Source organism: Carcharhinus amblyrhynchos, chromosome 28, assembly GCF_965287045.1.
Source record: "Carcharhinus amblyrhynchos chromosome 28, sCarAmb.v2.hapA, whole genome shotgun sequence".
In the NCBI taxonomy this organism is placed as follows: Eukaryota; Metazoa; Chordata; class Chondrichthyes; order Carcharhiniformes; family Carcharhinidae; genus Carcharhinus; species Carcharhinus amblyrhynchos.
In genome coordinates, this window is record NC_137351.1 from 10,064,025 (window position 1) to 10,087,665 (window position 23,641).

A 23,641-nucleotide genomic window follows, 5' to 3' on the forward strand; every position below is an offset into this window, starting at 1 on the left:
ATCAACTTAGGAATCCAACTAACCCACTCCGGAGGCCGGAATTGAATCTGAGTCCCCGCTGCTGTGAGGCAGCAGTGCTAACCACTGTGTCACTGTGCAGATATGCGGGTTAGGTTGATTGGCCGTGCTAAATTGACTCTAGTGTCAAGGGGATATGGGAATAGGGCATGGGTGGGGTTGTGGTCAGTACAGACTCAATGGGCTGAATGGCCTCCTGCACTGTAGAGATTCTGAGATGCTATCAGATCTGCTGAAATTTTCCAGTGCTTTTTGTTTTCGTTTCAGATTCCAGCATCTGCAGTATTTTGCTTTGATAAAAGGATAGGTGTGTGGGAAGGGGAAGGGTGATTGGTTTAAGGTTGGTGGTAGTCTCTTGAGCTCAAAGGTTGTGAGGCTCAAAGGTTTGGCATTGCTGGTGCTGTACTGAGGAGGTGCTGCACTGTCAGAATATACAATGTGAAAGGGGTCTCTTTTCCTGTCTCAGCCCCACTGCCCTGCTCGGAGAAGAGGTGGGTAGTTCCATCCAGCCTTGATTCCTCAGCCAACGCCTAAAAATAGGTTACTGGCTCATTGCTGTTTGTGGGAGCTTGCTGTGCACCAAATGGCTGCTGCCATTCCTCCACTACAACAACACTAATCTCTGAAGTACTTCATTGGCTGTAAAAGCACTTTGGAGAGCCCTGAGGTATGAAAGGTTGCAAAGGTTTTCATTTTCCTCTCGGTTTGAGTAGGAGGCTAAAGCTCACCCCTGAAGGAAGATGGAGAACTTCAGCCCACACCTGGTGAAAGATGTGATTACCGTGGAAATGCTCAATTTGTGAAGAACTGCAACGAAGGCAAGTGTTCCCAGTGTCGGCCTGTCAACCTGGAAAGCAGTTCTAGGCTTGACAGTACTCGAGCCATCTGTAAATTCCAATTGCTGTGATCTGGAACAGATTCCTGGGAGTTTCTGATATCCCTGTTCACAGGCGTAATGGAATTCTCCACTGCCTGTAGGATCCCACACAAAGATATTGTCTAGCCACCTTCTAGAAGATTTAGGTCAATGGCTCCAAACTTGCAGTTTGAGTTGATAATCCTGTCCACTGACCACAAGATTTGCTGGTGTGGGAAATTCACTTTGGGACTGGTGGTAGGACAAAAAGAGCTTTTATTGCGTTGAATATTTTAGTACGTGGAGCCTTGGAGGCCATGTGTCAGCGTGAATCAATACTCGCTCTTTATTTGTGCATCTTATGCTCATACTGAACAGATAGTGGTGTTAATATATACTTTATATTCTTTATATTTGTGTATAGGAGTAGTTATAGTTGCTGTAGTTACGCAGGGCCTTGGTGAGGCCACACCTTGAGTATTATGTGCCGTTTTGGTCTGCTGGTCTGAGGAAGGACATTCTTGCTATTGAGGGAATCCAGCAAAGATTCACTCCTGATTTCTGGAAGGGCAGGACTGACATGAAGAGTGACTGGGCTTGTACTCACTGGAATTTAGAAGAATGAGAGGGGATCTCACGGAAACATAGAAAACGCTGATGGGGCTGGACAGGCTAGACGCGGGAAGAATGTTCCTGATGTTGGGGAAATGCATAACGAGTCACAGCTTAAGAATAAGGGGTGAGCTATTCAGGACTGAGATGGGGAAGAACTTCTTCACTCAGAGGGTTTTGAACCTGTGGAATTCTCTAACACACAAAGCTGCTGGGGCCAATTCATTGAGATACGTTCAGGGGGAGCTGAATGTAGCCCTTTGTGGCTAAAGGGATTGGGGTCTGGAAAGAAAGCTGGAGTGTGATACTGAAAGTGCATATCTTTCGTGATCATATTGAATGGTGGTGCAGGTTTGAGGGGCTGAATGGCCTACCCTTCTACCTAATTTCTATATTTCTAATTAGGATTTATCCACCAATGAGCTATCTGAACAGCCCTTTTCAAATTCCCAGTCCTGACTGATCAAAATGGGATGCAAATGATCAAACAATAGGCCATGTGAGATGGTATTGGAAGGACTAGGTATTGAAGAGCCTCTTTTTTTTTAAACTCAATCCTTAAAGTTACAAAGCCAGTGCTCCAGACAAACCCAAACCCATTCCTTTGCTCCAAATTCAAAATCCAACTGAATCCAAATCCAATTCCGATTCCCATGAGAGACAAACAAGATAAGACACTTTGGGCTTGATCTGACACTTGATCTTAGCCAAAAGGTTGAGAAGCCTCTAAGGGAGAGAGACTTAGAGGTTTACAATGGGAGTTGGGGAATTCAGGGCCTAAGTAGGGACTGAGCCTTTAACTGTGGAATGGTTCAAATCATCAGCGATGTATAGAAGCCAAAAATTGAGGAATATCAAAGTTTTGGTTGTAGAGCCCAGAAAGGTGTGGAGATTAAATACATAACTGAGAGGGTATCAGACGCTGTTGCCACTTGGTCTGTGTTCTAACTCTTCTTTGTCTATATCTGACCTGAAAGTGGATGATTGAGATACCAGCTCATAAAAATGGTAAGTTTTGCTAACATTTCTCCTGGATCTGCATTAAAATGGGGCAGAAATTGTACAAGATTTGTTTGAAGAGAGGTACCCCAATGGTGCAGTTTGCAACCCAAAGTCACGTCAACCTTGGGATAGATTAGGCAAGAATGAAGGTGTTGCCGGCATTAGTTACTGCTTCTGCACTCGAACTCGAGGGTTGGGAGACAAAGGTGTGTGGGCATTGAATGAGGCTTGGCTTGTGATGCCATCCACAGTTGAATACCCATCCAACTCTCAGAATACTCTGAAGATAATTAGTAACTAGTGTGGCCCTGGGTTATTAGGAACCCTGCAAGAATGTACCATGATGATAAGGATAGAATCCCTGCAATGCAGAAGGAGACCATTAGGTCTGGAGAGTCTGCAGCGACCACAATCCCACCCAGGTCCTATTCTCATAACCCCACATATTTACCCTGCTAATCCCCTGACACTAGGATCAATTTACCATGGTTTATCAACTTGACCTGCATATCCTTGGACTGGGAGGAAACCGGAGCACGCAGAAGAAACCCACATAGAAACGGGGAGAATGTGCAAGCTGCGCACAGACGGTGCCCCGGGCTGGAATTGAACCTGGGTCCCTGGTACTATGAAGTAGCAATGCTAACTGTGCTGCCCCAATATCTGCAAGAGGTGGGTGGGGAGAGAGAATTTGGCAGAGATTGTGGTATAGAAGCTTGGGGCCAAAATTCGGTGTGTCCTCGGGCTGATAGACTGAGAATGGTGTAGTCACTGTCCTTTGCCTCTTCTGCTGGCTGGTACTAATGTTCACTGTCCTAGTGATGACCTGACCCAAGGCTACGATCGGCTACGTGGGTGACAAATTCTGTGAGGTATTGAACGCCCGAAAACAAGTGGCTGTGCTGCTAGGGAGAAAATATCTGTGTAAGTCAAATTGAAGTTATTAACAATAGAGTCAGTGATATACAGCATGGAAACGGGGCCCTCCCTTAAGGTTCTGTGCAATTCCTGTTAGAAATTTGTGTGAATTGTTTCGACTTTCTCCTTTCCGTAAGTGATGGTCATTCTTGTTGAGGGCTGGTTCTGTGGGAATCATAGAATCCCTACGGTGCAGAAGAAGGTCGTTTGACCCATTGAGCCTGCACTGGCCACAGTCCCTCCCAGGCCATATCTCTGTAACCCCACGTATTTACCCTTCAAGTTCCCTGACACTAGGATCAATTTAGCTTGGTCATTCAACTTAACCCACACATCTTTGGACTGCGGGAGGAAACGGGAGCACCCAGAGGAAGCCCATGCAGACATGGGGAGAAGGTGCAAACTCCACATAGACAATCACCTGAGGCTGGAATGGAACCCATGTCCCTGGTGTTGTAAGGCAGCAATGTCATTGTTCCCAGCTTTCTCCTTTCCAAAGGTGGTGATGGTTCTTGCTGAGGTCTGGTTCTGTGACCTTCCCTTCCAATGGAAGGGAAACTTGTAAAGTCTGCTTTGGATCGACATCTCTTTCACTCTAGTCTCTTTCTGATAGACTGTCCTTTGAGGGAAACCGGCCAATTTTCCCAAAACTGGATGTTGAGGCGGGTGCCTCAATTACAAAGGGCTGTGGTTGTGTGCACTGCTGATCATTTCATCACACATTGGACTGTGACACATTTCTACATACAGATTGCAAATAGGAATGATTAAACAACCACATTACACCCTTTGACTTTAATCTGAACCCTTAGCTGTTGAACAGGGTGTTCTGAATATTGGTTATATTATGCCAGGTAAATATCTAATTCATTTCATTGTCCTGTTGAATTTTTTTCTCTCTCTCCATTCCTACACCTAGTGGAGCACCATGCAGATTTTGCGAGATTCTTCTCGGTCACTAATCTGCCAGGGGCTTATGGCATGTGGGGTGCTACTCAGCATGAAGTGAGGTGACTAGGAGTCTTTTCCACACTCACTGTCAGCTGTTGGCATGTTTGGAAGGATTTTTAGATTGACAGTCAACTTGTTTGTTTGTGTATGAACGCACTTTCTTTAGCCATCCAAGTCCTGGGGTGGGTCCTGAACTTGGAGGTTCAGGCTCAGAGGCAGGGATGCTAACCCACTGTGCCACAAGGCCTCCTCACTGTTTTGTGTGAGGAGGTCTTGTGGTGCACTGGTTAGCATCTCTGCCTCTGAGCCAGAACCTCCAAGTTTGAGTCCCATACCAGGATTTGATGGCCAAGGAAAGTGTGTTCATAACACAAGTCAACGGGTTGACCCTCGACCTCTTTATTCCCTTTAGCAACCAATAATTTGGTGACCCTTACAACCATGTTTATCCCCTTAGGCCATTGACTGTTCAACGTTGCTAATCCACCTAGTCTACACACTTTTATTTATTTAATTAGTCACAAGTAAGGTTTGCATTAACACTGCGTTGAAGTTGTTATGAAATTCCCCCAGTTGCCACACTCCGGTGCCTGTTCGGATTGATGTACCTAACCGTTTGGGCAGTAAGGGGCAATTTAGCCAGTTCACTTAATGTCTGCATGTTTGGAGTGCAGGAGGAAATTGGAGCACCCAGAGGAAGCCCACACAGAAACTGGGAGAACGTGTAGACTCCGCACACAGTGACCCAAGGCCGGAATTGAACCTGGGTCCCTGGTGCTACGAGGTGGCAGTGCTAACCACTGCCACTATGTTGTCCTCTAAGCACAAACTGGCGGTGTGGTCTTTTTTGCTTCAAGTGATCTGATGGGGGAGGCAGTGGAAACCGATGTGATAGTGACTTTTAAGGGGCGTTTTGACATGCATAAATAGGATGGGAATAAAGGGAAATGATCCTTGGAAGGGTAGGGGGTTTTAGTCAGACGGGCAGCATGGTTTGTGCAGGCTTGGAGGGCCGAAGGGCCTGTTCCGGTGTTGTAATCTTTGTTTTTTTTTGGTTAGTGGCAGTGTGTTCAGCGTGGAATTCTGATGCTGCCGATCCAGTCGGAATAGAAGGAATTTTTAACTAGGGTAGAGTGATGACAATCGGAGGATTGTCGGCAGTTTAACCTTGACCAGATCATGGCTTTCAGTCTGGTGAAAAAAGACTGCTTGAAGGACTACAATGGAGGAGGATCTCTGACATCAACCTGAGTAAAACATCCGCTGTGAGGTATGCAGCACAATGCACGGGAGGTGGACTACTGGCTGAGTGTGTTTTTATTTGAAAAAGCTAAGCCACGCCGCAGCTCAGCAGGCTGTCCTGTGCGATGGCTCCACAATTCTTCAACATAACTAGATCTGTTCAGGATCAACTAGAATTACCCTGGGTTTAATTCTTATTCTCAGTGGTCTGTTTGCACTCTGTAGTTGGTTATGAAGTATGAATGAGGTTGGTGTTATGGGGAAAGCGGAGATGAGAAGGTAACTTCAGCTGCAGTGGTCCTAAAGGCAGGAGGTGCCTTTGCAGTTTGGGGATTCTCGTTGCGGCGCTCAGGCTCCATAATTAGTTAATTCCGACGTAATCTTAGGTTTCGAGCATTGCTTGGAAGCTGCAGTGTAAGTAAGGTGAAGTATACCAAATATGTTTTTGTTCATTCCATTCCATTCCAAGCAATTGCATTTGTTACAACTCTGATGCAGGGCAGCTTGCTGAATATTGTGTAGAATGGGTGTACGTTCCCTGGAGTTGAGAAGAATGATATGTGGGCCTTGTGGGAAGGTGTAGAATTTTGAGGCTGCTGTAGTTATCTCGACTAGCTGAAGAGCCTAGGGTCAGGGGTCATGGGATCAGGCTAACGGACCAACCCCAGCCTTACGATTGAAGAAATTTCTTCACCGAGATTTGTGAATCCTTGTCATAGTTGCTCAGTTCTTGGGAATGTTCAAAACCTGAGCTTGGGATTGCTTCTGGAAAAGGATTTTGAGGATCTGGTGGGAAGGAGCAGTTTATAGAGACGTTCAGCTCATTGAAGGAGCAGCTTGAGGAAGTGTTTGCTGTGTTCTTATCCTCGAAAGATAGGAATGCCAAGGGCATGTTCATTTTATTATACATTCAGGAGGAGTTCCATGGTCCCTGTGTTCAGGGTTGCTACTTCATAACTTTCCATTAAATTGACTGGTGCTCATGTCAACGTGTTCTTTCTCAACTGCCACTTCCCACATCATATTCTGCTGGATTGTTCTCAAAGAAAGATAATGTATTTGTTTTGCTCCTTTACTGGTATATGTGCCTCAGTTGGTTCATGTGTATTTCTGACCTAAAATACAGCTGTTTTGATTTTTAAACTGGAGATCATCTTCAGGACTGGCTTGCCCTGGTACCTGGCTTCAGGACTTTTGACGTTTTGTTTTGAACCTCGATCGCGATCATTGTCCAGTATTGTATGATTTCCAGCTCTTCAAGGCTTTTATAAAACACAACTTCTAGTTACCAGCCAGACCGCTGGGTAGCACTGTCTCCTCAAGAGTTGGAAGGTTGCGGAGTCACGTTCCACTAACATCTGGCACTCCCATGTTGATGCTGGGTTTTGGATGAGCTTTTAAGCCAAAGTCCAGTTTTGCTCCCTCGGATAGATGTGCAAAGTCCTAGGGCATATTTCGTGGAGCAAGGCATTATTTCTGCTGTCCTGGCCACTCCTTGAGCAGCATCTGTTATACTCTCCGATTATCTGATCATTATCACCTTGCTGCTTTTGGGGGAAGCTTGCTGTATGCAAATTGGTGGCTGTTTCCTGCACTCAACGTTTGGCTGTAAAATGTTTTGGGCCATTGAGAAATGATGATTAGTTTCCTTTTCCTCAGTCATTTCAGGACCATTTCTATTGAGCTTGTCCTATTACAAAGAGTTCTTGAGCTCCACTTTTTATTTTTCCAGGACAGAGTGCCTTCAAATACCAAATCCAAAAGGGAATTGTGTAAGAGAATTGGGAAAAGGATTGTCCAGATAATAACTGCTAGTGCTGGTTACAAAGTTGGGGATTTTGCCGATAATGTCACACAAGAATTCAGTAAGAAAAGTGATTCCCACTTCTATTTGCAGAATATACGTGTGCACCCATATTGAAATATCCAAATATGCTGACTTGATGCCCAAGTGCCTGTTATACGGCAAAATGCCAAAGCCATGGCCAAGGAACTGCCTTGTTGATTATTCAGCCAAAAGAAGATCTTTTTGGAGAGTATCTTAAATGTTTCCTGTCTTATGACGTCCCTAGTGTTTGGTACACTCCTGGTAGGGACTTTCTACATCCCTTTATTGATACTAATGCCAGCCTCACTGGCCCAGTGAGATTGGGCCTTTTTTGCTGGTTTTGGGTTTGGCTACCTTGGACAGCAATTTGTGTTTAGCTCCATAACAGGGTAGAGAACTAGGATCAGTTCCTTTCATCTGGTTCACTAATGTCCTTTAGGGAAGGAAATCTGCTGTCCTTTTCCCGGTCTGGCCTACATGTGACTCCAGTGACACAGAAATGTGGGTGACTCTCAACTACCTTTTGGGCAACGAGGGATGGGCAGTATGTGCCAGCCAGCCAGTGACACCCATGTCCCACAAATTAGTTTAAAAAGAAATCTTTGCATGCCTTTCCTGAGTATCCCGTCTATGTGACTGAATCCCATGTGACATTCCACTACCAAACGCATTGGGGAACTGCCCCATTAAAAGGTAAAAGTGCCTTTTGTTTGCAACAGACAGCCAAGAATTGGAATGCTTAGAGCAAACGCCATTTGAGGAAATTTGGCAAAGGTAAACATTCTTCAGCTTACTGGAGTTAAATAAGTTATTTGTACTGTTTTAAGCTTTTTCTCTGAATTGTGGCCATCCGTGCAGGTCCCACCCAGAGATCTCCCAAGGGAAGCCTGGCAGTGTTTTTCCCTGTCCTGTTAGACCTAAGTTGGATTCTAGAGCCATAAATGCTGGCCATGCCATAATATTCCAAGACCAAAGAAAAGACAGCACATCGTGTCAGTGTCCTTCAAAAAATGCAACTCTGATCCTTGGCCTGACATTTCGAAGTACTGTAGTTTCAGGAGTACATTCGTTGATGAGCTGCACTTTGGAGTACCGTACTTCAAATGGAAATTAAAATAGTTCAGATGTTCTTCTTGTGAGGGTCAGATCTCGCAGTTCAGGGCGGACACCTACTTTTGCTTTCTGAATGTGAGGACTTAAATTTTCCTTTCCTCTTCTGTAGGATGAGGGTGTTGTTGGCTGGGCCAGCAATTGTTGTCCATCTCTAATTGCCAGTGAACTGAGTGGTTTGTCAGAGGGCAGTTAAGAGTCAGCCACATTTCTGTGGGTCACATGTAGGCCAGACCAGGTAAAGATGGTAGATTTTCTTCCCTAATGGGAAGCCAGGTGGATTTTCACAATTAATAGTTTCATGGCACCATTATTGAGCGTGACTTTCAATTCCAAGTTTATTTATTGAATTTAAGTTCCATGGTGGGATTTGAATCATTGTCTCCAGAGCTTTTAGATGAGGCATCTGAATTACTAGTTTAGTGACATTACCACTATGCCATTTATCCATCGTTAGGGAAGACTTTCACTAATACCTTGTAGAGCTCTTGTGGTGTGGAGAGAGGCCATTTGGCCAATCTTGTGTTGGCTTCTCTAATTGCAGTGCTTGCTCATCTTCCCTGTCACTAACACTTAGAATCATAAAACCCTACAGCGCAGAAGAAGGCCATTGAGCCCATTGAGCCTCATCAACAACAATCCCACCCAGACTCTACCCCTATTTACCCTGCTAATCTTCTCATCCTGGGGACACCAATCCTGCAATTTAACATAGCCAATCAACCTAATCCATACAACTTTGGAGTTTCTGCAGTGAATATAAAGTGCACGCACATGGAAGACCCATGGGCTAAGACAAGAGTCACCTGGCTTTGTACGTCATGTGCAGGAACAAGTTTCTAAGAGGGAGAGTTTTAAATTGAATATAATCAAAGAATTGGTGCTAAATGGGATCTGCGTCAGAAATTGGCAGTTTCTCTCCCCTCCTTCTCTGACTAAACACTTCTAGAAGCTGAATAGAGTATGCCTTTTTTTTTTGAAGGAAGATTTGTCTTGTGGACCTTCTTGATACTGAGTATTCTAGCCCCCAGGTGGGATCTGGTGAGAGGATTTGCGATCTGGAGCTCAGGTGTGATGCCACAACTGAGGACCTGTTGGAAGGACCAATCTGATATCTTCATGGCATTCAAGCCCATTGAATGTGAAGAAGTTTCTACAAAAATCTTTGCAACCGGTTAGACCCTGATATTGCAGCAATCCTGTTTAATCGGGATACAGGGAATCAGTGATATCCCTTTCCCTTGATTAACTAGAGTTCATCGAAGATTGGTTCAACTTATTTCATTAGTGGCACTGTTAGCTACCACCTACCACGTTTGAAGGGCAAATAATGCTTCAAGTTTCTGTGTATAAATTTAGACATACTGCTTTCTATACAGTGGTTTCTCCTTCCGTTGGGGGAAGTTAGCACATTGTTACCGAATGCATTTCTGGGCAGGAGCGACCAACGTCTACAGATGCACCACAGAAAGCACTCTTTTTTGGTTATATCACAGCTTGGTATGGCTCCTGCTCTGCCTAAGACTGCAAGAAACTACAAAAGGTCGTGAATGCAGCCCACTCCATCTCATAAACCAGCCTCCCATCCATCAACTCTGTCAACACTTCCCGCTGCCTCAGAAAAGCAGCCAGCATAATTAAGGACCCTGCGTGCCCCAGACATTCTCTCTTCCACCTTCTTCCTTCAAAAACAGATACAAAAGTCTGAGGTCACGTACCAACGGACTCGAGAACAGCTTCTTCCCTGCTGCCGTCAGACGTTTGAACTGACTTGCCTTGCATTAAGTTGGGTCTTTCTCTACACCCTAGGTATGACTGCAACACTACATTCTGCACTCTTCTTTCCTTTTCTATGAACAGTATGCTTTGTCTGTATAGCGCACAAGAAACAATACTTTTCGTTATATACTAATATAGTAATACATGTGACAAATCAAATCTGTATGCAGCTTGCTCTGTATGGAATCCCTAAAGTGTGGATAGAGACCATTTGGCCCATTGAGTCTGCCTTCAGTTTCGTGGATAGGACCCGCTGAACTCTACTGTCGGACAGCTACCCATGCCAGCTTGCTGCTGTTCTCTAAACGCGCGCAGGCTGTTCAAAGGCAGAGTATTAGCTACTCAACTAGCACGTACATGCAAAACTCTAACGTAATTAGATATGGTAATCACTTGATATTACAGAGTATTGCTGAGAAAATACATCTTGTCAAAGCTTTTCATCTTGCACTGGTTTCTGTGATCGGGCAGCACTCGCTGAACTGTCCTGAATTGTGGTGATCAATTTAAGATTATCATTTGGGGTTTACCAGGTGCCTCTTGTTTAAAAATTACATACATTGATCTGCAAGGATCAGACCTCTGAAGGCGGAAGGAACATTTACAGGCATTGTGTTTTTACCTTGATTTAAACAGAAGATTCTGTGGAGGAACAACAAAAAAATGTAAGAATTGGGAAAGGAAATTCAACTAATTGAAGTAGTTATTTTTCTGTATTCTGACATGACCCTGCTATATTTAGGCTGATGTCTGTGGTACAATACTGTGACTCAAATTCCAGTTCTCTTCCTGCACCTACTGATACACCAAGGCAGACTTGGTTTGTAATTCTGGGAACCAGTCCAACGTCGGAGGTTTATAGCCTGGGGGGTGCCACTCCACATCAAATATATCTCTGCTGCTCTTACAGCCATGATGTGGAGATGTGGGCGTTGGACTGGGGTAAACACAGTAAGACTTCTCACAACACCAGGTTAAAGTCCAACCAATTTATTTGATAGTAAACTCACAAGCTTTCGGGGTTTGCCCCTTCGTCAGGTGAATGGCAGCCATTGGAAGGTTTTGCAGGTTGAGACTCAACACCTCAAGACCACACCTTCCTTGGCCATTGAGTCCTGGGGTGGGACTTGATCTCAGAGCTTTTGGCTCAAGAGACAGGGATGGTAACCCACTGCGTCACAAGACCTCCACCGTAACTCAAAGCCAGTTTCAAACTAGTCTCTTCCTCCCCTCCATGGTTAGCTGTTGATTGAACAAATCATTTTAAAATTGTACTCCCAAGCAAATAAAGCAGTCATCTGATGAAATTCATTATTGCATTAGTAACCAGCTGTTACTAAGTCTACATCTGTATCTATCTTTTGAGGGTTTTGCAAGATTATTACTGGAATATCCAAGAACATTAGGCCCTGGAGCGTCAGGCCAAGCAAAAGCCAACTAAAGCCTCTCAAACTCTGGTTTGCGAGAGTGTGTTTGAGGCAGCAAAAGACTAGCCCCACCCCCGCTGCATGTTTGAAAACGGCTGCCTTGTACTGAGACCTCCTGTGCTGTGTTATGTGAGCATCAGTGAAAGATCCAAAAACCCGTTCAGAGTATTTGTGTTGAGTTTGTTTTTGCATCTGTCTTTCTAGGTGAAAGAACTCGTTCTCGACAACTGTCGCTCAAATGAAGGCAAAATTGAGGGCCTGTCAGATGAGTTTGAAGAATTGGAATTCCTTAGCACGATCAACGTAGGCTTATTGTCAGTCGCGAACCTACCAAAGTTAAGCAAGCTAAAGAAGGTAAGTGGAAGCTTGCCGGCTGCTTCTGATGGCATCACCGGGTGAAGTAGCTGCTTGATCCTGCGGTGAAATAATGTCGGGGGGATTTGACTGAAATCTGAGGCAAGAGCTGGCGGTTCGACTCTTCAGTGTGCCTGACGGGTACACAGGAAGCTGCTCGGGCAGTGCATATCCCTGTATTTGGGGCGGCACGGTGGCACAGTGATTAGCAGTGCTGCCTCAGCGCCAGGGACCCAGGTTTGATTCCTGGCTTGGGTCACTGTGTGTGGAGTCTCCCCGTGTCTGCGTGTGTTTCCTCCCACACTCCAAAGATGTGTGCGGGTTAGGTTGATTGGCCGTGCTAAATTGCCCCCTTTAGTGTACCGGGATGTGTAGGTTAGAGTGATTAGTCGGGTAAATATGTGGAGTTACGGGGATAGGGCCTGGGTGGGATTGTTGTCGGTGCAGACTTGATGGGCCGAATAACCTCTTTGTGCATTGTAGGAATTCTAATAGTACGGTTGATGCTGAGAGATTGTTTCTCCTTGTGGGAGAGTTCAGGACCAGAGGGCATAATGTCCAGAGTAAGGGTTCACCTATTTAAGACAAGGTGAGGAGGAATCCCTTCTGAGGGTAGTGAATCTGGAATTGCTTATCAGAGGGTTGTAGAAGTTTGGTTGTTAAGTATTTAAAGGCTGTGAGTGACTGATCCTTAAACAGTAAGGGAATCCAGGATTGTGGGGATAAGATGAGATTTATCAGATTATTCATGATCTCGTTGAATAGTGAAGCAGACTTGATGGGCCGAATGGTGGTCGTTTTCTGCTCCTGCGTCTTGTGTACAGATTTGTTGATGAAGGTGGCACTTGATCATCTAACACTTTTAACAATGCTGGTTCTTCACTTAATTTTGAGTTGTGCTTTATCTCATTAACCGTCAGGCTAAAAGGTATCTGGCATTCCAAGGATGATATTGGATTGAGTCTAATGGTCACAGAACCTCGATAATTGAGTTTGTTATTTCTTTGTAACAGCTTCTATCTGTAGGTGTAACGTTCCATCACATCCCACCATTTCCCCCCCCCCCGCCCCCCATGTGTTTTCCTAATTATCTTGTATCAAAGAACAACTTGGCAAGTCCTTCTATCTGATTTTTGTTCCTGTTCGTGACTGACGGCATGAACTTGATAATCTTCCTCGAGCTCTCTCTCTGTGCGGAACTTGTCTCCAGTGGTGATGGATTAAAACTTTGATATTTACTCCAGAAAAGCTTGGCAGAGTAATACCTGATACCCTGTGGAGATCCCAGTTTATCAGAGAGGAGGCAGGGGGAGGGGGGGGTTCCATGATTGAGTATAAATGTGTTTGAGGTAGTTCAGAGATGGTTCACACGTGATTTCTGGGGTGGAGGTGTTACCTTGCAGGGAAAGGTAGGACAGCCTGGGCCAGTGTCCAAGGAAGCTGAGAAGATTGAGCAGTGATCTTATTGAACTGTATAAGGTATTGAGGGGACTTGACAAGGTGACTTTTCCCTTGATGGAGAGACTAGAACCAGGGCACACAGTTTAAAAATAAGCAATTTTTGAGACAGGAGGTCAGAAGGAGTATTTTCTGAGGGTTGTGAATCTTTCCCAGAGAGTGATGGAAGTAGGTTCATTGAATATTTTTAAGGCAGAGGTAGATGGACTCTTGACTAATAAGCTTGATGGGGCTAGGCAGCATGTGGAGTTCAGGTCACAATGAGAGTAACAGTCTTACTGAATGTAGGTGCAGGTTCGAGGGGCAGAATGGCCTACACCACCTCATTCATATGTTTGGATACACACACGGACTGTAAACGGAATGAGTTTGATGTATCATCGCTTTTCTTACAGTAACTGTGATGTGAAGATGCTGGTGTTGGACTGGGGTAAGCACAGTAAGAAGTCTCTCAACACCAGATTAAAGTCCAACCGGTTTATTTGGCAGCACAAGCTTCCAGACCCTCAAGCTCCTTCAAGTGCACTCGCCTGAAGAAAGTGCTTGAGGCTTCGAAAGCTCGTGCTGCCAAATAAACCTGTTGGACTTTAACCTGGTGTTGTGAGACTTCTTGCTGTGCTTTTCTTACTCCCAGGGATCAGCACAATGGCAGTGGCTAGCACTGCTATTTCTCAGTGCTAGGGGTCTGGGTTTGATTCCCGGCCTGGGTCACTGTGTGGAGTCTGTATGTTCTCCCCATGTCTGCATGGGTTTCCTTCAGGTGCTCCGGTTTCCTCCCACAGTCTGAAAGATGTGCTGGTTAGGTGCATTGACTGGTGGCAACTAGGGGAATTTCACAGTAACTTTGCAGTGTTAATGTAAACTTGTGACTAATAAATAAACTTTTTAAAAAGATTATTAAAAACCATATTGATTTCTGGTTCACATCCATGCTAATGCTGTAATGTTTAATATGTTTATATACAGCTCGAACTAAGTGATAACAGAATCTCAGGGGGACTAGAAGTGTTGGCAGAAAAATGTCCGAACCTCACGCATCTCAACCTCAGCGGCAACAAAATCAAAGACCTCAGCACAATAGAACCTCTGGTGAGTCCCTTGTGTGTGAAGTCTCGAGTCATGGTTAACATCTGAAATGATAAAACTATAACTAATGACGTGAAGAAGAATCTTCAACCCTCACGCTTTGAGAAATTACCACTTCCATCATCTACTAAATTCTGGATATTTCTCTCTGATTTATCATTTACCTAGTGGGATTTATTTTTTTTAAACAAAGTTGTATTGATTTTGTAGAAAAAAAGCAATAGTTCAAAATTCTGTTGAGACTGTGTTTAATGAAGATGAAATCTGTTAGAAAAAATTGAGTAACCAACTCTTAGGAAAAATACCATTGGGATAAAGGTACTGGTTGGATGCAATTCCTCTGAAATTAATGGGAACATTTTGGGATCTTTATAATTCATTATAGTTATTAACCTTGTGTTGCTTCTAAAACCTACTCCAACTCCCATGTTAATTCAGTTCCCCCAGCAGAGTTGGCTTTCAGTGAATCTATTTAAAGTCCTTATCATCCACGTTGTCCATATTGTTAAGGAGCAGATCAGAAACTCCAAGGTTTTTTGTGCAGTTAGCCTGGACTCCAACTTTGTTTGATTTTTGGCATTAGGATGAGCATAAGGAGTCCCACTCCAGATATGATTCAAGTGACCCATGAGGAAGCTTTTATCAAAATAAACATTAATTAAGAACACACAATATAACAAAAGGAATTAGGATAACTTCTACCGTTAAAATAATTTACAAAATGTAATTCTTAACAGCTAGCTATCTCTATTATTCCAATGTAGCAGTACCCCCATAGATGTAAATCCCTTCTTTAGAACCAATTAACACAGAACATCTGATATGCTTTTGTGATGCCAGATTTCCAGACTTTTGACACAATTGGATAGCGTTGCAGATAGACACCTGAATTCTAATTCTCATGCAGCAATTTAAGCTCCATCCCCAAAGTGCAGAATTTGAGATTTATTTCCTAGCAGATTCCTCCCTCTCTCAAGATACCAAAAAGCAGACTGCCTTCTCTTTGAAAGCATAGTCCCACTTTATCACCTAGTCCCACTCAATCAACCTAATTAAGCTCTACTGTGCAGTATCCCAGGGGAAAACACAAAACAACAGAACTCTGCATTAGTTCAGATTAAAACAAATATGGTAGCAATTAAGATCAATTATGCTGCTGCAGTAACAGTACAGTTCTGTTGGAGCCAGACAAAATGGCTCCAAGTGCATAGAACAGATCCTGCACAAGAAACATGACTAAAACCCATTTTAAAGGCACAGTTCCGGGAGCCTGTTATCTTTGGTGACTCCAGTGTACAGCTTGGAGATAAGTCAGTGGAGGGAATGACCCAGCATGAGATGGGAAGACTGAGGCGTAGTAGGGATGTCATGGATTAATAACCTGGAAACCCAGAGTAGTGCTCTGAGGAGATGGGTTCAAGTCCTGCCATGGCAGCTGGTGGAATTTAAATTTAATTAATACATCTGTAATATAAAGCCAGTCTCAGTAATGGTGACCACAAAACCATCATCGATTGTTGTTTTAGAAGAAATCCCGTCTGGTTCACTAATGTTCTTTAGGAATCTGCTGTCCCGACCTGGTCTGGCCTATGTATGATTCCAGACCTACAGCAATGTGGCTGACTTTTAACTACATCTGAGATAGCTGAGCGAGTAACTCAGTTCAAGGGGGCAATTATGGCTGGGCCACAAATGCTGGAGCGATGCCCGAATCCCATGAATGAGTAATGAAAATGAAAATGTAATTTTTGGAATCATAGAACAGAAGTGGGATATTTGGCCAATTTGTTCTGGTACTGGTCTTTGAAAAAATATTTAATTGACCTCGGAGACCTGCAGGTTTTCCATTTTTAAATTACGGGGAGGCGATGGCTCGTGCTATTATCGTTAGACTATTAATCCGGAAATTCAGCTAATGTTCTGGGGACCCCGGGCTTAAATCCCGCCACGGCAGATGGTGGAATTTGAATTCAGTAAAAGAAATCTGGAATTCGATTGTCATAAAAACCCATCTAGTTCACTAACGTCCTTTAGGAAAGGAAATCTGCCGCTCTCACCTGATCTGGCCTACATGTGACTCCAGAGCCACAGCAATGTTGTTGACTCCCCACTGGCCTGTGAACAAGGGCAACAAATGCTGGCCAGCCAGCGATGCCCAGGTCCCGTGATTGGGGGGGGAAATGTATCCTATTCTTTTTTTGAAGTTGTTTTCTTTATTTGTATGGGATTGTGTGACGTAAGCAGTTGGAAAATATCTTCATGGGATTTGTCTAAAGTAACAAAGTTTGGTGATTGGCGGTAGACTTAAGTGTTTGGAGAATTTGAACTGTTGCTTTTCCTTTACTCTGAACCAAATTTAAACCTGCCTCTTTCTTGTGTTTCTTTTTGTCTTCCGCCTTTATTCACAGAAAAAGTTGGATAGCCTGCGGAGTCTAGACCTTTTTAATTGCGAGGTAACAAACCTAAACGATTACAGAGAAAATGTTTTCAAGTTTCTCCCACAACTGACGTACCTAGATGGATACGATCGTGAAGACAAAGAAGCGCCGGACTCAGACACTGAAGCATTCGTAGAGGGGCTCGATGATGATGAAGAGGAGGAAGATGGTACTTTTATAAGATGTCTATGATTAAACCCCTCCCTCCCTCATTAACTTCAGTTGTTGTGAAAATGTGTCTGTGTTCTCCTGATCTGCATTGGCACCATTCATCTACCATTAGGCGTCAGGCAGCAATGACATCAGCAGAAGATGAGCAGGTTTCTTCTGGGTGCTCCAATTTCCCCCTCCCTCCCTCCCTCCCTCCCTCCCTCCCCAGCCCAAAGGTGTGCAGCTTTGGTGATTTGGCCACGTTAAATTGCCCCTTAATGTCCCAAGGTTTGCAAGTTAGGGGGAATTAGTGGGATAAATACATGGGGTTACAGAGTGAGGGCCTGGGTAGGATGCACTGCCGGAGAGCCGGTGTGGACTCGATGGGCCGATTGGCCTTGTCTTGCACTGTAGGGATTCTGAGTTAATACCCCGAGAATGCAATAGAGAAATCTGATCCAATAATGTAATATTATTGAAGACTGGCACTTGTTCCTAGCCTGTAATGTAGCTTGAGGCTTTACTTCAACAGTTGGGGGTTTGGTGTTGGTGGGTAAATGTCCCAGTTAATTTGCTTGCCTAAAATTCCTTTTGTGCTATTATACAGTCATTAGCTTTACAAGGATGTTGCCAGGATTCGGGGCTGAGTTATAGGGAGAGTTTGGACAGGCTAAGATTTTTTTTTTCTTTGGCACGTAGGAGACTGAGTGGTGGTCTTACGGAGTTGTAGAAGATCATGAGAGGCATGGAGAGGTTGAAAGCACTCAGTCTTCTTCCCAAGGTTGGGGAATCGAGAACTAGAAGGCATAGGTTTGAGAGGGGAACAAATTAGTGGGAACCTGAGGAACAGTGTTTTTGCATAGAGGGTGGTTTGTATGTGGAATGAGTTGCCAGAGGAAGTTGTTGAGGCATGGACATTGCCAACGTTTACAAGACATTTGGACAGATGCATAGGTAGGAAAGGTTTGGGGGGAAATGGGCCAAATGCAGGCAAATGGGGTTGTCTTAGATGAGCTTTTTGGCCAGCATGGGTTAGTTGGGGCCAAAGGGCCTGTCTCCATGTTGTAGATGCCATGATAAGATGGGTTAGTGACCCCAGTGTGTAGCTGTATTAACCATTGTGCCATCAGACAAAATTAAACCCCTTCATATTTCAGGAGTACACTGCTTGAAAGTTTCCTAATCAATGGGGAAATTTCCCCTTTAAAAAATCTTCAGGAATTGAAGAGGCAGAATTGTGCAGAACAGGTGTTAATTTTTAAAAGCTGTGTGACATTTCCAAGATTACCAATAAATCTCATTATTCTTGTACAGCTGTAATATTTGTATAAATTATATTCTCCCCACCCCCTCAGTAGCTATAACAGATTTAATTTTACAAATGAAAGGGAGCTATGCTCCAAAACTAATAATAAAGCTATCTGGCTGTACGTTGGTCTCCCAGAGAAAGATTGGGTATGTAAAACTGACTTTTCGAAGATTGCTGGACAGGCTGTGTTTCCTCCAGTAATTTTTGCTTCGGGTTTTCTTGTGGAATCAACACTAAATCTACAAGTTTTTTGAGAAATAAATGTAATTGGATTGCAGAAGCAGAATAATTCGCTCGATAAGAACTGGTATTCTCTCACATGATGAACTTTTGCTCAGCAGTTAGTATTTCTTGACCATTTTGACCACATCTGACCATTTTGGTCCCAATCTTGGTATTATCGCTGGATATTAATCCAGAAACTCAGCTAATGTTACACAGACCAGGGTTCGAATCCCACCAAAGCAGGTGTTGGAATTGGATTTCAGTGAAAAGTATCTGGAATTGGGAATCTACTGATGACTGTGAAACCATTGTCGATTGTTGGAAAAACCCATCTGGTTCCCTAATGTCCTTTAGAGGAGGAAATCTGCCATTTTTACCTGGTCCGGTCTACATATGACTCCAGGGCCATGGCAATGTGGTTGACTCTCAACTGTCCTCGGGCAACTAGGGATGGGCAATAAATGCTGGCCAACCAGCGACGCCCATGTCCCATGAATAAATAGTAATTTGTAGGAGCATTGTCTTGCCGGAATGGTGGAAGTGTTACATTACACACGTTCCTCTGCTGGCTCCTTAACTACTTTTGTGTTAATGCCTGGGAGAGGGGAGGTTAACCAACATTCCAATCACACGCAAACCGGAGCGATCTTCCTGTCAGCTAAATACTTTCTCTAGTTGCATTTCAAGTCAACTGGAAAATTTTAACCTTGAACAATTTGATAAATTGTGGTTGTTTTTCTGGGTTATTATGAAGTCAAATCGCTGTCCAGTTACAATATTGTCAAAGCCGAGATTAACTCTCCAGATGTGTGGTGTTCAGAGTGTGCTGATGAGGCTGGCCTTGCTCCTAGTTGTTCATTGGTCACGTGTTTGCTATCATGAGTGCCTGTCTGCTCATTTTGGATTCCCTTTCTGTTCAGCAAGAGTGGAAGCAAAGTCAGGCAGTATTTTTACCCTTGAACCCTAACCCCCACCATCGTATACCCGAAAACACAAACTTGCCTCTGAACTGCAATGTTGGGTTCTCATCTCTGGGCCAGTGCAGTGTCTCGGAGGAACCCTGTACGTGCCAGATTGCCTCGGTTGAGGGTTGTTCCCTGGGGTAACCTATTCAGAGAAGATAGGCTACAGGCTGTCCCATACCCCCATTAAAGGGGGAAGGTCTGAGTGTGCTTATTCCATCACTCTCCATCCCCTTCTTAAGGCCTAGGGATACAAGAGGATAGACCTTTATTCGTTTTTGCTTAATTTGGGATATGGTCATCATTGACGAGGCCTGCATTTATAACCCATCCCTTATTGCTCTGGAGAAGGTGATGATTAGCCATCTAATATAATGTCGGGGGACAGATAGTATTGAGGAATCAGTGGAGCTGCAGCAGGACTTGGACAGGTTAGGAGAATAGGCACAGAACTGGCAGATGGAATACAATGTAGAAAAGTGTGAGGTTATGCAGTTTGGAAGGAGGAATGGAGGCATAGACTATTTTCTAAATGGGAAAATGCTTAGGAAATCAGAAACACAAAGGGATTGGGAGTCATTGTTCAGGATTCCCTTAAGGTTAGTGTGAAGGTTCAGTTGGCAGTTAGGAAGGCAAATGCAAGGTTAGCATTCATGTCGAGAGGGCTAGAATACAAGAGCAGGGATGTACTTCTGAGGCTGTGGTCAGACCTCATTTGGAGTATTGAGAGCAGTTTTGGTCCCCATATCTAAGGAAGGATGTGCTGGCCTTGGAAAGGGTCCAGAGGAGGTTCACAAGAATGATCCCTGGAATGAAGAGCTTGTCATATGAGGAACAGTTGAGGACTCTGGATCTGTACTCGTTGGAGTTTAAAAGGATTGGGGGGGGATCTTACTGAAACTTACAGGATACTGCAAGACCTGGATAGAGTGGACGTGGAGAGGATGTTTTCAGTGGTAGGAAAAGCTAGAATCTCAGGCTAAAGGGATAATCTTTTAAAACAGATGAGGGGGAATTCCTTCAGCCAGAATGTAGTGAATCTTTGGAACTCTTTGCTGCAGAAGGCTGTGGAGGCCAGGTCACGGAGTGTCTTTAAGACAGAGATAGATTCTCGATAAATAAGGGATGAGGGATCATGGGGAGAAGACAGGGAAATGGAGATGAGAAAAATATCAGCCATGATTGGATGGTGGAACAGACCAAGTGGCCTAATTCTGCTCCTACATTTATGGTCTGATGCTGTTGGAAGAGTTCCAGAATTTGAACCCAGGTGTAGTGAAAGAACAGCGATTAGAGGTCCAAGTCACGATGATATATGATCTCGAGGGGCATTTGCAGAAGGTTGTGTTCCGTCCCACCTGCTGCCCTTGTTCTGTTAGTGATAGAGGTCACAGGTTTTGGAGGTGATGTCAGGAAGCTCGATGAGTTGCTGATTTGTAAACGGGGCAGACTTGGTGTTGAATGTTGTGCAAGAGCAGCAACCGTGGGCCTGATGTGTATTGTACAAACCCACTATTTCCAGTCAATGCCATTTTACATTGGTTGTGGCAACTAATGTCATAGAAACTATAGAATCCCTACAGTGTGGGAGGAGGCCATTTGACCCATCGAGTCTACATCGACAACAATCCCACCTCGGGCCCTCTCCCCACAACCCCACGCGTTTATCCCGCTAATCCCTGTAACCTGTACATACCAGAACACCAAGGGACAATTTAGCACAGCCAATCAACCTAATGTGCACTTCTTTATAAAAGCAAATTAGTGCGGATGCTGGAATCTGAAACCAGAAGAGAAAATGCTGGAAAATCTCAGGTCTGGTAGCACCTGTAAGGGGAGAAAAGAGCTGACATTTCGAGTCCAGAGGACCAGCTTTGACAGAGTCATTTGGACTTGAAACGTCAGCTTCTTTCTCCTCACCGATGCTGCCAGACCTGCTGAGATTTTCCAGCAACTTCTCTTTGGGTCACACATCTTTGGAGCTTGGGAGGTAACTGGAGCACCAGGAGGAATCCCACGCAGACATGGGGAGAACGTGCAAACACCACACAGACAGTGACCCAAGCTGGGAATTGAACCCAGGTCCCTGGAGCTGTGAGGCAGCATTGCTGATCCCTGCCACCATACTGCCCACTTGAGGGAAATAATCTGCAACTGTAGTTTAATATTCTTGAACAAACACAGCCCTTGAATATTTGTTTCAGTGGCTGTGTGACTGAAACTTAGTTGATGGGATGTTCATAGCTGTATTTGATGTGTGGGTGGTGACAAATTGGATGTCTTCCAGTTGTGTTCTGTTATTTTCTTCCATCTCCCTTAAATGAGGTTTACATTGCGTGGGGAAGAAGACTGAGAAATTGTATTGTCGCCTGTTCCGAGTGATGTGTTTGTGGGCAGGTCTCGTTTAAAATCTGCCTCCTGTGTGGACTTGTTTAGCCTCTTGTTAGGTCATTATCAATAATTCATTCTGAGATAGCAGAGTGCGGGGAAGCAGCTGTTTGACCCAGTTTTTAAGAATACATCACACAATCCCAATTCTCTCAACGTCGCATTAGTGACAGATTAGATCATGTATGTGCATTTTAAGTTGCCCACATTCTGAAGAGATTTGGGTGGCATTGTTATAAACTCCCCATTGTGGATTTAATGAACGGTTTGGAAATCATTGGCTTCCTTTTATGTTTTGCATTGATTTTAATTAGTTTCTTGTTTGAAATGTACAGAAGTTGACGAAGAGGAGGAATATGATGCAGTTCAGTGTGAAGAGGATGAAGATGAAGAAGGGGAGGAGGAAGATGAGGATGAGGATGAAGAGGAGGAAGATGGGGAAGAGGAGGAAGAAGCTCTAAGCGTAGAGGACGAGGTAATGATTCAGTGCAGTAAAGCCCCTACAAAGCGCAGCACGTCAGTGACTGCCATTTGAAAAAATACCCCATTGGTGTTAAAGTCCTTTGGGACGTTGTGATAAGGTGCTATATAAATACACTGCCTTTCTCCTTCAGTTTGAAAATAGATTATATTAATTTTCCTGTTGAGCTGCAGTTTTGGCAAATTTAGTTGGATCGAGTTGGCTCCTGGGCAGCCATAGTGGGCGGCATGGTGGCACTGCTGCCTCACAGCGCCAGGGACCCGGCCTTGGATGATTGTCTGTGTGGAGTTAGTATGTTTTCCTCCTGTCTGCGTGGGTTTGCTCCGAGTGCTGTGGTTTTCTCCCACATTCCAAAGATGTGCAGGTTAGGTGGGTTGGCCATGCCAAATTGTCCCTTAGTGTTCCAAGATGTGTAGATTAGGTGGATTAGCCGTGCTCCATGTGTGGGGTTACGGGGATAGGTCGGAGGTGAGAGCCTGGGTAAGATACTCTGTCAAAGTGTTGGTACAGACTCAATGGGTAAATGGCCTCCTATGGGATTCTATAAAAGTATGGCATCCCATTATCCTCCATAATTGAGGCGGGACCTTCTCCCCAGTGGGTTCAGCAGTGTCCCTGCCATTGTTGGTTTTCAGTGTGGTGCTAAGGAAGAGCTGCATTGTCCGATGAAACTTTAAACAGAAATCCCATATGCTCCCTTAGGTAAAGGTTAAAAGATTCCATGACCCTGTACCAAAGAGCAGGGATGTTCATCCCAGTCTGTTTGCCAGTAGCTATCCCTTGATTTCCAAGAGTGATTGTAATCTCATTGCTGTTTTGTGAGAGCTTGCTGTATGCAAATTGGCTGCCTATTTGCTAACAATGACTAAGCATCATGGATGTGAAGTGCTTAGGGGATTGTATCAGTTGCACAAATGCAAGTTCTCTTTTCCATCTGCAGACATTGAACAATTAAGTGGTCTACCTGAGTCATCCTGGTGGCATAGTGGTTAGCACTGTTGCCTCACAGTGCCAGGGACCCAGGTTCAATTCGGCCTCAGGTCACAG

General features: G+C 44.3%; 1 protein-coding gene across 3 annotated transcripts in view; it reads left to right on the forward strand.

Moving 5' to 3' along the window:
• Positions 1 to 23,641, forward strand: part of anp32a (acidic (leucine-rich) nuclear phosphoprotein 32 family, member A) — a 46,351-nt gene that overhangs the window by 16,930 nt on the left and 5,780 nt on the right. For 2 of the 3 annotated variants that reach the window (XM_080214006.1, XM_080214007.1), the window contains exons 2-5: positions 11,948 to 12,097; positions 14,522 to 14,644; positions 17,050 to 17,248; positions 22,449 to 22,588. In XM_080214006.1, the coding sequence (XP_080070132.1) occupies positions 11,948 to 12,097; positions 14,522 to 14,644; positions 17,050 to 17,248; positions 22,449 to 22,588 (612 nt within the window). The remainder of the gene's footprint in view (positions 1 to 11,947; positions 12,098 to 14,521; positions 14,645 to 17,049; positions 17,249 to 22,448; positions 22,589 to 23,641) is intronic. The other variant, XR_013889585.1, reaches the window with a different exon arrangement.